General features: G+C 37.4%; 1 protein-coding gene across 1 annotated transcript; it reads left to right on the forward strand.

Moving 5' to 3' along the window:
- The first annotated feature begins 225 nt into the window (after nucleotides 1-225).
- Nucleotides 226-11,022, forward strand: LOC107825844 (2-methylpropanoate--CoA ligase CCL4). Its single transcript, XM_075229804.1, has 3 exons — nucleotides 226-1,398; nucleotides 2,420-2,789; nucleotides 10,037-11,022. The coding sequence occupies exons 1-3, from the start codon at nucleotides 367-369 to the stop codon at nucleotides 10,483-10,485; spliced, it is 1,851 nt and encodes a 616-aa protein (XP_075085905.1). The 5' UTR covers nucleotides 226-366; the 3' UTR covers nucleotides 10,486-11,022.
- The last annotated feature ends 3,522 nt before the right edge of the window (nucleotides 11,023-14,544 follow it).

Consider the following 14,544-nt stretch of genomic DNA (forward strand, 5'->3'; position numbering starts at 1 on the left):
AAATTGGAAGTTTAAGCTAAATTATTTTCAAATTTAGAAAGAAGTCATTCTTTTTGGAACGTACCAAAAAGGAAATAGATTCACATAAAGTGAAACGGATGAAGTATAAAATATCAGGGGTGTGCAGAAATCCAAAGATATAATTGGACCGGATAATAACTACAAATTAAAGGTGGTACGTTCAGCATTTAATCTTGTTCTATCTTTCTTGTCAAGTTCTACTATATCTCAAGTGGCCATTTTTTTTTTTGGGTATATATAAGTGGCCAACTTCTGCTATATATAGCACCATATATATCGTTGCTGAAACTTCATATATAACCCATAGAAAGAAAGAAAAAAAAAGAGAGAAAAACACACCACATTATGGTTATATTAAGGCCAAGCACAACACAAAATCCATGTCTTAATGCTTGTGAATTGGTTTCCTTTGGCATATATTCCAAACCATTGGAAATTCCACTTCTTAAATCAAGAAATGGTATTGAAGTAAAGAAATTAACAAAAAGTTCAATCCGATCTTCACTAGCCTTGAATCCTGTCAGTCCAGAAATTTTCCGAGAAAATGGAAGCGCGACCAAGAAAAAAGCAAAGGGACTTGCAAATTCATGTCCTTTTTCACCTTTAGATTTCTTGGAAAGAGCTTCTATTGTATATGGAAATTGCACATCAATTGTGTACAATGACATAACTTACACATGGTCTGAGACTTATACTCGGTGCTTAAAATTAGCATCTTCCATTTCATCACTTGGTATTAAAAAAGGCGACGTTGTTTCCGTCTTAGCTCCTAATATTCCAGCCATGTACGAACTTCAATTTGCTGTACCAATGTCCGGAGCAATCCTCAACAACATAAATTTCCGACTTGATCCACGTACGTTATCTGCTTTGCTTCAACATAGTGAAGCAAAACTTATATTCGTGGATTTTCAAGCAACTTCTTTAGTCGTTGAAGCACTTTCTATGTTTCCACCTAATGTACAAATTCCAAAACTAGTCCTTATTGAAGATGATGATCAGAACAGTAAAAGCTCCTCATTTTTCGATAATAAGTTTCTTAACAGCTACGAGAACATGATTAAAGAAGGCGATTTGAGTTTCAAATTGATTACACCAGATAGTGAGTGGGAACCAATAGTACTGAATTACACTTCTGGTACAACTTATGCACCAAAAGGTGTACTTCATAGCCATAGAAGTGCATTTACAATGGCTATTATGGGATTAATTGATTGGTGTGTTCCGAAACAACCCGTGTATTTGTGGACATTGCCAATTTTTCATGCTAATGGTTGGGGATTTTGCTGGGGAATGGCTGCTGTTGGTGGAACTAATGTATGTCTTCGTCGAGGTCATGATGCTTCTTCAATATATGAAGCTATTCACCAACATAAGGTAACGTTGTCTCATCTAAAAGTTTATGTTGTGGTAGGAAAAACACGCTTTTAGTTATTTAATTATATCTAAAAGTTTATGTTGTGCGAGAAAAAACACGATTTACTTAATTATGTCTTTAACATGTCTTTTCACTGAATGTCTGGTTCTTTTTTCTTATGGATGAATCACACATATAAAAATTCATTTTGATTATTGGTAGAGGTGAGACCCGAACTCAAAATTCCTACCCGGTATTGAGAAATATCTACAAGCTTAAATTGTTCAAGAGAATACAATACGTCTTCCTATCATGTTAGCCAAAAATAGTTCCAGAATACCTGTCATTTTAGAAAATAATAAAGAATTAATGATTATTAATGATCATTAATAGAGTTAGCATTTATTGGAAGGTCAATGTAGTAAAGATCAATGAAGAGATATAGGTAAAGTAGTCAAATAACTTCTAGAGATTGTTTGGTTTGTGATCAAACCACAATTATAATTCCAAAATTATAATACTTAAATTAAATAATGACAAAATTATTTAGTGGGTTGCTTTTATTGATAGAGTTTTGATGGACTAAAAATTGAATATTCTGGATATAATATTTTACATGTGTTTGGTTTTACGCTACATAAATTTGGATCTTTATTTTCAATTTTAATTATCTTGACGTTCTTTAAGGACTTTAGAAGAAGCTTTTGGAGGAGGACATCTTTGTCATTGAAATCTTTGTCATTTTGTTGTTTTATATTGGAATTAGTGATCCCGAAACTGTTATTACATATTGAGTGTTGTATGAAAATAATAGCACAATTATATTATAAATAATCTCGAAACTACTAATTCGGAATCAAAAACTCTATTAAACGTATAAAATAATTTTGCATTTTATATGGGATTTATTATATCCTTTCAACAAAACGACGATTATTAATGTTTTGTTAAAGAGTGGGTGAAAAGTTAACATGACAACTTTATATGATTAGATAGAGTATTAATCACTAGTGCTCTCTTTAATTCTGTCTGTCGCAACAGGTAACACACATGTGCGGTGCACCAGTAGTACTAAATATGCTATCTACCTATCCAAAAAAGCAACCCCTTGATTCTCCTGTTCACATATACACCGCCGGAGCGCCACCGCCGCCCGCCGTCCTCGACAGAACGGAATCTTTAGGCTTTGTAATAAGCCATGGTTATGGATTGACAGAAACAGGAGGACCTGCAGTTACATGTGCATGGAAACAAGAATGGAATCATTTGCCACAGTCCGAAAGAGCACAGCTTAAATCAAGACAAGGTGTGAGAATGGTAGGATTTACAGAGGTTGATGTAGTCGACTTTGAAACTGGAATTAGCATAGAGAGAAATGGCATAGCAATCGGAGAAATCGTCTTGAGAGGAGGTATTGTTCCAATTTAAGGACTTGCACATATATATTATTCTTTTCCTTCTCAATTTATATGATTAGCTACGGATTTTAAGAAAGAAAAATATTTTTAAAATTTATGGTCTAAATCAAACCTTAAATATATATGATTGTAGTTCATCTCATAGTAACGGATTCAGGATTTTATGTCATGGGTGCTCGTCGAAAAAAAATAAAAAAGAAGAGAAAAATTGAGTTTAACTGTGGGTGCTCATTCAATATTTATCTAAATATTTTTATAATTGTCTATGCAAATTTGCCAAATATGGTGAAAGTTAATACGGATCTTTACGCAAATAGCCGGCCATATTAATTATTTACTTATTCTAGCCATATACATAGATTATACATTAATTATACATAATTATACACATACAATACATAAATTATGCATATATTATACCTCCATCGACTATTTTTAGTTTAAGTTATTGGGTGAGAAGGTATTTGGGTTAATTCTTCAAGTTAATAGGTGCTTAATGTCACGGAACCGTTTTTCTGAAGGTTCGGCGAGGGCATAAGCCTGACTGCTACCTAGCTTCAGCCCTTAGACAATAATTAGCACAATCGTGCTAAAGCGATGGCAATCACACGAAACAAGCAAGAAAGCTTTGAAATAAAGAGACTCGAATTTGGGAGGCAAGTGCCAATTTTCTGTTGTGTTTATTCAATATCTGATGCCTTACAAAGAATGAAAACAAAGCCTATTTATAGAACTAAAATGGCTATACAAAGGGTTGGTTGGCTGTCTAAAACAGCTTGGTGCATTCCAGCCTGGAAAGGTGCCTGGATTCCTGGATGAAAAGCTGCCTGGATTCCTTAATGGGAAGTTGCCTGGATTCCTGCATGAAAACCTGGAAAGGCAGACTTTGTGGGATATGATGTCAGCCATGACCTTCTGATGGCAGTCTGGGAGTTGAGCTCGGACAAGGCTCGCTATCGCTGGTTTTGCTGAAAATTAATAGGTGCGATGGCGGGGCGGTGCACGCTCCCCCACCTGAAATGGCGACGACCCCGGCGCCACACAACTGAAGATAATCGTGGACTTGTTCCTTGAACTGCCACAAGTCTTCAAACTTCTCCCATGATGCCTCCTCTAACGAAGTTCCTTTCCAATGAACAAGGAACTGCGCGCTTGAATTGCCCCATCCTTTTCCACGGACCAACTGATGGTCTATGATGGCCTCCAACTGCTTGTCTGTTGCTGGCGGAGTAGCAAAGATCTGGCTTCGACTGGTCTGCGCCCAATCCTTGTCTTCTATGTCTTCGAAATATGGTTTAAGTTGGCTAGCATGGAAGACTGGATAGATTTTCAGATGACGCGGCATGTCCAGTCGATATGATATTATCCCCACTTTGGCAACAATTTCGAACGGACCCTCATATCGGCAAATCAAACTATGATGTACGCCTCGCAGTGATTTGAACTGCCGTGGATTTAGTTTCACCATGACCCTGTCTCCAATCCGGTAATTGACTGGACGACGTTTCCGATCTGCAAATTTCTTCATTTTACGCGCAGCCTTGTCAAGATATGACCTGGCTAGATCGGCTTGTTCCTCCCAAAACTTGGCCATGTGAAAAGCCCCCGGATTCTTCAATCCGACGTTGGCGGGCAATGACTGAGGAGTGTTGGGCTGTTGCCCAGTTGCAAGCTCGAAGGGACTCTTCCCAGTCGCCTCGCTGCGTTGCAAGTTGTAAGAGAATTGAGCTATGTCCAGTAGCTTAGCCCAGTCTCTCTGATTGGCGCTGACATAATGCCTCAGATAGCATTCAAGCAAGGCATTAATCCTTTCCGTTTGCCCATCTGTCTGTGGATGGAAACTTGTTGAGAAGTGCAATTGAGTTCCCAACAAGCTGAACAATTCTCTCCAGAATGCGCCTGTGAAACGAGGGTCTCGATCGCTTACAATGTGCTTAGGCACACCCCAATATTTCACGATGTCCCTCAAAAATATACGTGCTGCCTCCTTAGCTTTGCAACCGGCAGTGGTGGCCGAGAATGTTGCATACTTGGTGAACCTGTCGACAACCACCATAATGGTGCCGAATCCCTCCGAATTTGGCAAACACGTGATGAAGTCCATGGTTATGCTGTCCCATGGCTTCGCCGCAACTGGCAGCGGCTCAAGTAATCCCCCTGGAAGCTTGGATTCCACCTTGTCTTGCTGGCAAACTAGACAAGTGCGTACATATATCTCGATGTCGTCCCGCATCCGAGGCCAATAATAAGAAGACTCGATCAGGGCCATTGTGCGTTTTTGCCCTGGATGACCTGCCCAGGCAGAGTCATGGCCTTCCTTCAGAAGATTACGCCAGAGATTTGCCCATTTGGGCACGTAAATCCTCTTGCCAGAGGTATACAAGAGACCATCTTCCTCCCAAAAGCGCTGAGTTTTGCCCTGACTGGCCAAAGCAAAAAGTTGTTTAGCTACGGGATCGAGTTGCATACCTTCTTTGATGGTCTGGATGATGCCACTGCTTGCTGAGCTAACCATGTTTGCCAATATTGTCTTGCGACTTAAAGCATCGGCTACTACGTTAGCTTTTCCTGGCTTGTATTCCAAGGTGTAGTCGAATTCTGCCAAGAAATCTTGCCAACGAGCTTGCTTGGCAGATAGCTTCTTCTGTGTCTGGAAGTAGCTTGTTGCAACGTTGTCAGTCTTGACAGCAAAATGTGCTCCCAGCAAATAATGACGCCAAGTCCTTAAGCAGTGAACTACAGCAGTCATTTCCTTCTCTTGGACAGTGTAACGCCTTTCAGCGTCATTCAGCTTTCGACTCTCAAAAGCTATATGATGGCCATCTTGCATCAGCACGCCTCCTATAGCAAAGTCAGACGCATCAGTCTGGACTTCAAATACCTTCGAGAAATCAGGCAGGGCCAATACGGGTTCCTTGGTGATTGCTGCCTTGAGTTTCTCGAATGCCTTCTGGCATATGTCGCTCCATTCCCACTCTCTGTCTTTCTTCAGCAAGTCAGTGAGGGGAGATGCAATAGCCGAGTAACCAAAGATGAATCTCCAATAATAGTTGGCTAAGCCAAGAAAGGACCGAAGTTCCGGCACCTTTGTTGGAGCTTCCCAGTCGTGGATAGCTTCCACCTTGTCCCTATCCATCCGAATTTCCCCGTGGCTGATTGTATGCCCAAGGAATTGTACTACGGGCTGTGCAAAGCTGCATTTCTCCCGCTTGACGCACAGATCATTTTCCCTTAGTACCTGGAATACCTTGCGGAGATGTTCTGCATGGTCCTCCATGTCGTTGCTGTAAACCACGATATCATCTAGATAGATGACAACGAACTGATCCAAGAAGGGATGGAATAGTTTGTTCATCAAAGTGCAGAAGGTTGCTGGAGCATTTGTTAAACCGAATGGCATTACCAACCATTCAAAAGCCCCATATCGTGTAACACAGGTTGTCTTGGGCTCGTCTCCATCAGCAATCCGCACTTGTTAATAACCTTTCCTCAGATCCATCTTGGTGAACACCTTTGCCTGCCCCAAACGATCAAATAAATCAGCAATAAGAGGGATAGGGTACTTATTCTTTACCGTGACCTTGTTAAGGGCCCTGTAATCAATACATAACCGCATGGTACCCTCCTTCTTCTTCTGAAATAAGACAGGAGCTCCGTAAGGTGCTTTGGATGGTCGTATGTGGCCAGCTTCTAGCAACTCCTTGAGTTGCTTCCTCAATTCCTCCAGTTCTGGGGGCGCCATGCGATAAGGCGACATGGCAGGTGGCTTTGCCCCTGGAACCAGCTCGATCTGATGATCAACTTCCCTCCGTGGTGGCAAATGTTTGGGAAGTTCCTCCGGCATCACGTCCTTATTATCTTCAAGGACTTGCTCAATACGGGGAGGCAATGCTACTGCCTCAAGGGAATGCTCAACGATTCCCGTCAAGGTTGCAAGAAATGTTGGTTCTCCTTTCTTGAAGCCTTTCACAAGTTGCATCGCTGACAGATGCACTCCGGTTTGTGGTACCCGAACAAGGGGCACAATACATGAACCTCCAGGGTCGCTTATGTGAAGCTGGTTGATACGTGGTGCAATAAGTGCGTTGACCTTGTACCAAAAGTCCAATCCTAGAATGATGTCAAAGACATCCATGGGAGCAACAGTGAAGTCTGTCAATCCCTGCCAGTCTCCTAAAGCAATCTGTACGTTAGGAGCAAAGCCATGAACGGTAGTGGGAAGGGCATTGACAGTCTTCATCATCGTGTCGCTGGATATGAAAGCAAGTCCAAGCTCCCTAAGCTCGTTCTTTCATCACGAAGTTATGAGTCGCACCTGTATCCACCATGATGCGTACGTCTTTGCCATTCAACTTGGCATCGACGAATAAAGATTCACGTGGCCTCATACGAGGCGGTTGGGCAGCAATAGCGGCAATGGTCATATGGTTTATCAAGGCCATATGATTGAACAAGCCTACGGCCTTGTTCTTCTCTAGTCCTGCACCATCAGCTGGTGCTCTTCGCTCCTCCGGTTGCCTACCAATAGGCGCAGCAGTTTGTCCTTGCTGCTGGTGTGCTGCGACGATTGCTCCTAACTTGTTTAGAGTAGGGCAATCTCGAGCAGAATGAGAATGGTTACCGCAAAGATAACAAACATCTCGCTGAGCAGCCTTTGGTGCTCCTTTCCTCTTATCATCGTAGTCCTTGCGATAATTAAAAGAGTGATTGTGGTTACCTCGATTATCATTGCTCCGATTGGGAATGAATCTGCCTTTGCCTCGATTGGTGTCCGCCTTTGGAGCAGCAGCAGCTTGGCTCCGATTGTTGTTTCCCTTAGACGCTCCGGTCCGAAAATCTGCTAATGACTCGGCTACTACAATAGCCTCATCGACGTCGTCGATCTGTCGCCTTTGTAATTCTTGTTTGGCCCAATTCTGCAAGCCATCCAAGAAATGGAACAATAGATCCTCACTTGTTAAGTTGGGGATCTGAAGGGTGAGCTTTGTAAACTCCTTTACGTACTCACGGATGGAGGATGTTTGCCTAAGCTCTCTCAACTGTCGGCGAGCTTCGTGCACAACATTTTGAGGATAAAACTGCCGTTTTAGCTCCTCTTTGAACTGCTTCCAGGTATCAATGAAGCACGTCCCTTTCTCCATATCTGCCTTCTTTCTGCGCCACCAAAGTATGGCGGTTTCAGATAAATACATGGCTGCCGTTCGGATTTTGGCAGCATCGCTGGTAATGCTTACATGTTCGAAATAAGCATCCAGCTGCCACAAGAAGTTTTCCACGTCTTGAGCGCTTCTTTCACCTCGAAATTCTTTGGGTTTGGGAGCCTCGATACGTGCTTCTCGGACAGTGATGGGACCTCGCCCAGTGGTTCCTTCTGTCTCCTCTAGGCGTTGTCTTAAAGCTTTAACTTCTGCCTGTAAGGAAGACAAAGCCTCAGTGAGCTTGAGTTCAAGGTTGTTTAGCCCGTCATCTTGCTCCTGAACGTTCCCTCTGACTTCTTGAAGTCCATCAAGGGCAACTGACTCAAGTGAACAAATATTGATTTCTGCAGCGGAAATACGACGATGTGCGGCCTCTAGACCCTTCTCTATCATACCAACTCTCTCGTCTAGAGATATAGCTTGAGAAGTTTCGGGTGCAGTATAGGGCAGCAACTCACTTTCAGGTGGAGATGCATCCCTGGCCCTACTTTTGTCGCGCTTTCGACCCATGCCTCTTTGTGGTTCTGGGTTCTCTTCAATGTGGGTTTCTTCAACGTTACGGTGTGAGTTCTTAGCCATGCAAGAACCTAGGCTCTGATACCACTTGTCACGGAACCGTTTTTCTGAAGGTTCGGCGAGGGCAGCAAAGTAAGCCTGACTGCTACCTAGCTTCAGCCCTTAGACAATAATTAGCACAATCGTGCTAAAGCGATGGCAATCACACGAAACAAGCAAGAAAGCTTTGAAATAAAGAGACTCGAATTTGGGAGGCAAGTGCCAATTTTCTGTTGTGTTTATTCAATATCTGATGCCTTACAAAGAATGAAAACAAAGCCTATTTATAGAACTAAAATGGCTATACAAAGGGTTGGTTGGCTGTCTAAAACAGCTTGGTGCATTCCAGCCTGGAAAGGTGCATGGATTCCTGGATGAAAAGCTGCCTGGATTCCTGCCTGGATTCCTTAATGGGAAGTTGCCTGGATTCCTGCATGAAAACCTGGAAAGGCAGACTTTGTGGGATATGATGTCAGCCATGACCTTCTGATGGCAGTCTGGGAGTTGAGCTCGGACAAGGCTCGCTATCGCTGGTTTTGCTGAAAATTAATAGGTGCGATGGCGGGGCGGTGCATTAAGCACCCATAGCTGGCCATTCTTTTACGCCCGGGAATGAAGCATTATTCAAAGACAGTAAGCAAGAATGTGGATCCGCCTTTGTTAACGGTAAAGAAAATTTTTAAGGGGAAGAAATAATGTCACATGAATTGGGATGAAGGAATTATTTGTCATTATAACTGTTTGGTCCAAATTAAGAGTGAATTTAATAAGAATGTTTAGTTAAAGCTTATAAGTTGGTCAAATTGGTCTATAAACACCTTCTGCCTTATTTAGGTTTGGTATATATCCAAAGAGCTTATAAACACTTTCACTTTTAATCAAGACTTTTACTATTTTATCTTTAATATTTTTTCTAATTCTCTAAATGGGCGTTTGGACATAAAAATTGTAAAATTCCAAAATACGGGGAAATTGTTTTCATTGAAAATGGTATTTGAAATTTAAAGTTGTGTTTGGACATGAATATAATTTTTGGTTATTTTTGAAGTTTTGTGAGTGCTTTGAGTGAAAATTTTGAAAAATAGTTTTTTTGAGTTTTTCAAATTTTCGAAAATTTTCAAAATACATTTTCAAAGTGAAAATTAGAAATTTTATGAACAAACGCTGATTTCGAAAAAAAGTGAAATGTTTTTGAAAAAAGGAGAAAAAATTCTTATATCCAAATGTGCTCTAAGTATCTTTCCTAAAAAAAACACCTAAATTATCTCCATCATATTCGTGGGTCCTCTTATTTACAAAGATATTTTTAAATTTATAATTTTTTTATAAGGAATTTAAGGGTACTTTAGTTCTTTTAATAAAAAAACAGATTATTAGTACTTTTCTATCAAATATATCAACTGTTCATTACCAATTTAATCCGTTCTCTCAAATCAGATACGCTTCTACTTCTAATTTATTTTCCTGATGATAATCATCTACAACAGGAAGTGTAATGCTTGGGTACCTTAAAGACCCTGAAGGAACATCAAAATGCATGAAAAATGATGGATGGTTTTACACAGGAGATGTTGGAGTAATGCACTCAGATGGTTACTTAGAAGTAAAAGACAGATTAAAAGATGTGATAATTTGTGGTGGGGAAAATATAAGCAGTGTAGAAGTGGAGTCAATTTTGTATAAACATTCAGCAGTAAATGAAGCTGCAGTAGTAGCAAGACCAGACAATTATTGGGGTGAAACACCTTGTGCTTTTATTAGTTTGAAAACTGATGCAGAAAAGATGACAGAGAAGGAACTAAGAGATTTTTGTAAAGAGAATTTGCCACTTTATATGGTGCCAAGAACTGTGGTAATTGAAGATGAGCTTCCAAAGACAGCAACTGGGAAGATTCAGAAATATTTACTTAGGGAGAAAGCCAGGTCGTTGGCGTAATGGACTTACCAGGTGCGAATCCAGATTAGTCGAATCAGCTGGTTTTCAAGATTGGATAGTTAAGAAAAGTATAGTATGAGTTTCAGTTCAATGTTGCTAAGAATTTAAGTTTTAATACTGGAAATGTGTGATTTAAATATATTAATATGATAATATCAAGAAACATTGGGGGAGAAGTTAGAATAAGCACAAAATGCTACCAAATGATTTCTCCAAATACGATCTTGGTTTGAATTTACCAATATTATTTTCAGTTCAAATGTCGCTAAGAATTAAAGATTTTCAATTAGTATTTCTCTGAAATCATATAAATGTGATAGAAAAACTTAAATTTTTGGTGACGTTTGAACTGAAGGTCACATTGATAAATGCAAAGCTTGGTCGCGTTGTGAGAAAAATCAGTTGGTAGCATTTTTTCTTATTATAACCTTTCCATCCAATGGTATAGTATAAATCGACATGATGTAAGAATCAAGAATATTTGTAGTTTTACTAGTAGAAGTCTAAAGTAATGAGCTGCGTAATCATATATTTTAATGTATGTTTATAATAATTTCTATTTTGTGGAGTACTATTTTTGTAAATTTACGAATTAGTAAAATTTAAAAATTCTTGAGGCTTATTTACAACATGTCCCCTCATCCTAGGTACAACGTTGGATAGTCATTTCTGTCTTTTAAAATACTAATGAACATAAAAGACAAACTAATATTGTTGCAAATATAGATAACTAATTCACACTCATATTTACTTCAAAAGTTCAAACCACATGAATTTTACTATAGTTAAGTTATCAAGTAAAGTGTGAAAATATATTAATTATTGTTTGATCTCTTTTATCTCTGTCTGTATGGTTCGTCGTCACCAGTTGACCCTCTTAATGAAGATCGTTCTGGTAGAGGAGGCTCACTATTACTACGAAAATTTAATCATGGTTAAGTGATAGTGTAGCTACTGCTTTTATCTGTACGACTGATTTTCTGTCTATGAAACTCGAAAGATAAAAGCAATTCCAATGGTCCAAAACCAAGAATAGACAAAAACGCTAGGTAATTTTTATAATTTATTTAATCCATTGGTAATTACTCGGTATCTATACTAGTTGGGAAATAACATATATCCTTTAAAATTGGTATAAGTGAGCTCACACTGGACATGCACCACGGTTATTTAAAAAATGAATTTAAAATTGAAGAATTAACCCAAATAGTCGTCCACTCTACCATTTAAACTAAAAATAGCCGATGAATGTATAATATATGCATAATTTATGTATTACATGTGTATAATCTATGTGTATAGCTAGAAAACGTAAACAATTAATATAGCCGGCTATTTGTGTATAGATCCCTTTAAAATTCCTCGAGGCTTGCTAGACTTCTTTACCTTTAATGGGTCTCTCCCTATCAAATCCATTGGGCCTTATCCTGACCTGAACCTCATTCGAATTCTACATTGTTTGATCCAAACTAATCGAAAGACCAAATAGGGAAAGGCCTGCAATTGATGAATTCGCAAATATAGCCATTCCAAACAATATTAGCTGGCAAAATATATATTGTTTGTATATTAAAATATAATATACATATAACATACGTATTTTTTTTATATATGGCTAGCGGAGATAATTATTTTTGACAAACCGGTCAAATGTATAACTTGTCCAAATTTCTAACATTATGAGTAGGGGTGTTCATAGTTCAGTTTGAATTGGTTTTTCCCTAAAAAGAAATCAAACCAAGTAAGTTGGTTGTTCAAATATTGGATCCAAACCAAAGCAATTAAATCAGTTTTTTATCGATTCGATTTTTGTCGGTTTTTCGATTTTTTATTGGTTTTTTCCCTTAAATATGAAACATACACTACCAAACATATATTCTGACGACTATATTTTCAACGTAACACTATCAACCCAATTACTCTTTGAGAAACCTATCATTTACCAAGATATATTGATGATAATTGAATCAAATAGTGATGAATAATCTGAGTGCTCAATTAAAAATCACACACACACACACACACACACACACACACACACACACACACACACACACACACACACACACACACACACATATATATATATATATATATATATATATATATATATATATATATATATATATATATATATATGTAAAATAACAAATTTAAATAACTACTTCTATAGTCGATTTGGTTCTGCTTTTTCCGGTTATTTTTTTATTAAAATCAAAACCAAACCAAACCTAAAAGGTATCCGGTTTTTTGATCGATTTGGTTTGATTTTCGATTTGATTCGATTTTTCGGGTTTTTATGAACATCCCTAATTATGAGACAGAAGGGAGCATCTATCTTGCAGAATTTATGTAAAAGACGAGCTGCTTTACCCGAAGAGAGTCAAAATATTCTCTTATAATACCATAGTTGTAACTTATTATTAATCTTCATTTTGAAACACTATCTTTTTCGAGTTGAATAAATATCCACAAGTTTGTAATGAGTAGGCTCACTGAACATACTAGGGTCTAGGGATTGCTTATAGAATAGAGCTAGTTGACAACATGAATTTTGATTGATTAAGTTAGTGGATTTTGAAACACTGAATAATTCGGGAAGGAAAAAAAAAAGAAATACATTGTGGTACAAATATATTAGAGATATGTAACTTATTGTATGCACTTGACTAAAATTTCAAAAATACTCCCTAAAATATGAGATAAGTTTTGATTTTTCAAATTTTTAACGCTCGAATTCAAGTTGTGGCACATGGGGTTGAGAATAATTTTGAGAATCGCATGGCACTTGACATATTTGAGGCTTAAATGGGTGGATTTGTTTTCTCTTTTAGCCACGCCAGAAATTATTTATATTTGGTAGTCGAAAAATATATATAATTTATATAATTTTTTATATAATATACAAAATGTATATATATATATATATATATATATATTTGGTAGTCGAAAAAATATATAAAATTTATATAATTTTTTATATAATATACAAAATTGTATATATATATATATATATATACAAAAAATATATATTTTTCATGGCTATTATTTTGAAAGCGACTATACAATGTCATTTTCCCAAGTTTTCCTAATATGTTGTAAAACCTAGAAAGGGAAGTATGAAATAAACTCCCAGAGTATCAAGTTTCTAATATGTTGACTTCTATCGTCATCATCTATGCATGGTTCATATCTAATAACCTTCAATTCAATGGTATTTACTCCGTCTGTCTTATTTTATATGGTACATATTTTATTTTAGTCTATCTCAAAAATATATGACATGTTTAAAATTATGATATTCAAATTTTTTCCCCTTAAATTTCGTATCAAATTAAACACATTCACGTAAAATGAGATCGATGTTGTAAAACCTAGAAAGGGGAGTAGATCGAATTGTTAATAAAATTCGTTTGTTTATAGTATTTCACCATATTTGTCAATTCAGTTGAAACAAAGAAAAACTATATGAAGTTCCAAGGGTTTAATTTATAGATTTCACTTTTGTTTCAATTAAAGTCACTAAACTATTTCGTGTAACATAAAGCTACTCAATTTTATCTAAGTATCACAGAATTATGAAATTATTTTTTATCACAAAAAAATTACTCAACTTTGCTTAAGTATCTTAGAAATTTAAATAATATTTGTAATTTTGGTACAATAATATAAAAGTTGAGTAACCATCTACGAGATCAACTCAGCTTCAAAAGAACCATCAGTTCTATAAGTAGAGTAATCCAAAGCAACATCACATATGAATCTATTACTTCGTCTGTTTCACTTTCTGTAACGTAGTTCTGAGTACGAGGATTAACCTGACTAATTTTAAAAGTGAATAGAATTTTAAAATTTTGAAATAAAATTTATATATATAAAAACTACGAAAAAGAATATTATCAATCACAACAGTTAATAATTCAAAGTACTTAAAAAGTGTAAATAAAAAATATAGTAAAAGAAAAGTTTCTTTAACTTTTAAATAGTAAAAATATTAAATATGTCACGTAGAGTAAAACAAAGGGAATACTACTTCGGATGCAAAAACCAAACTCTCTG

Source organism: Nicotiana tabacum, chromosome 14, assembly GCF_000715075.1.
Source record: "Nicotiana tabacum cultivar K326 chromosome 14, ASM71507v2, whole genome shotgun sequence".
Lineage (NCBI taxonomy): Eukaryota > Viridiplantae > Streptophyta > Magnoliopsida > Solanales > Solanaceae > Nicotiana > Nicotiana tabacum.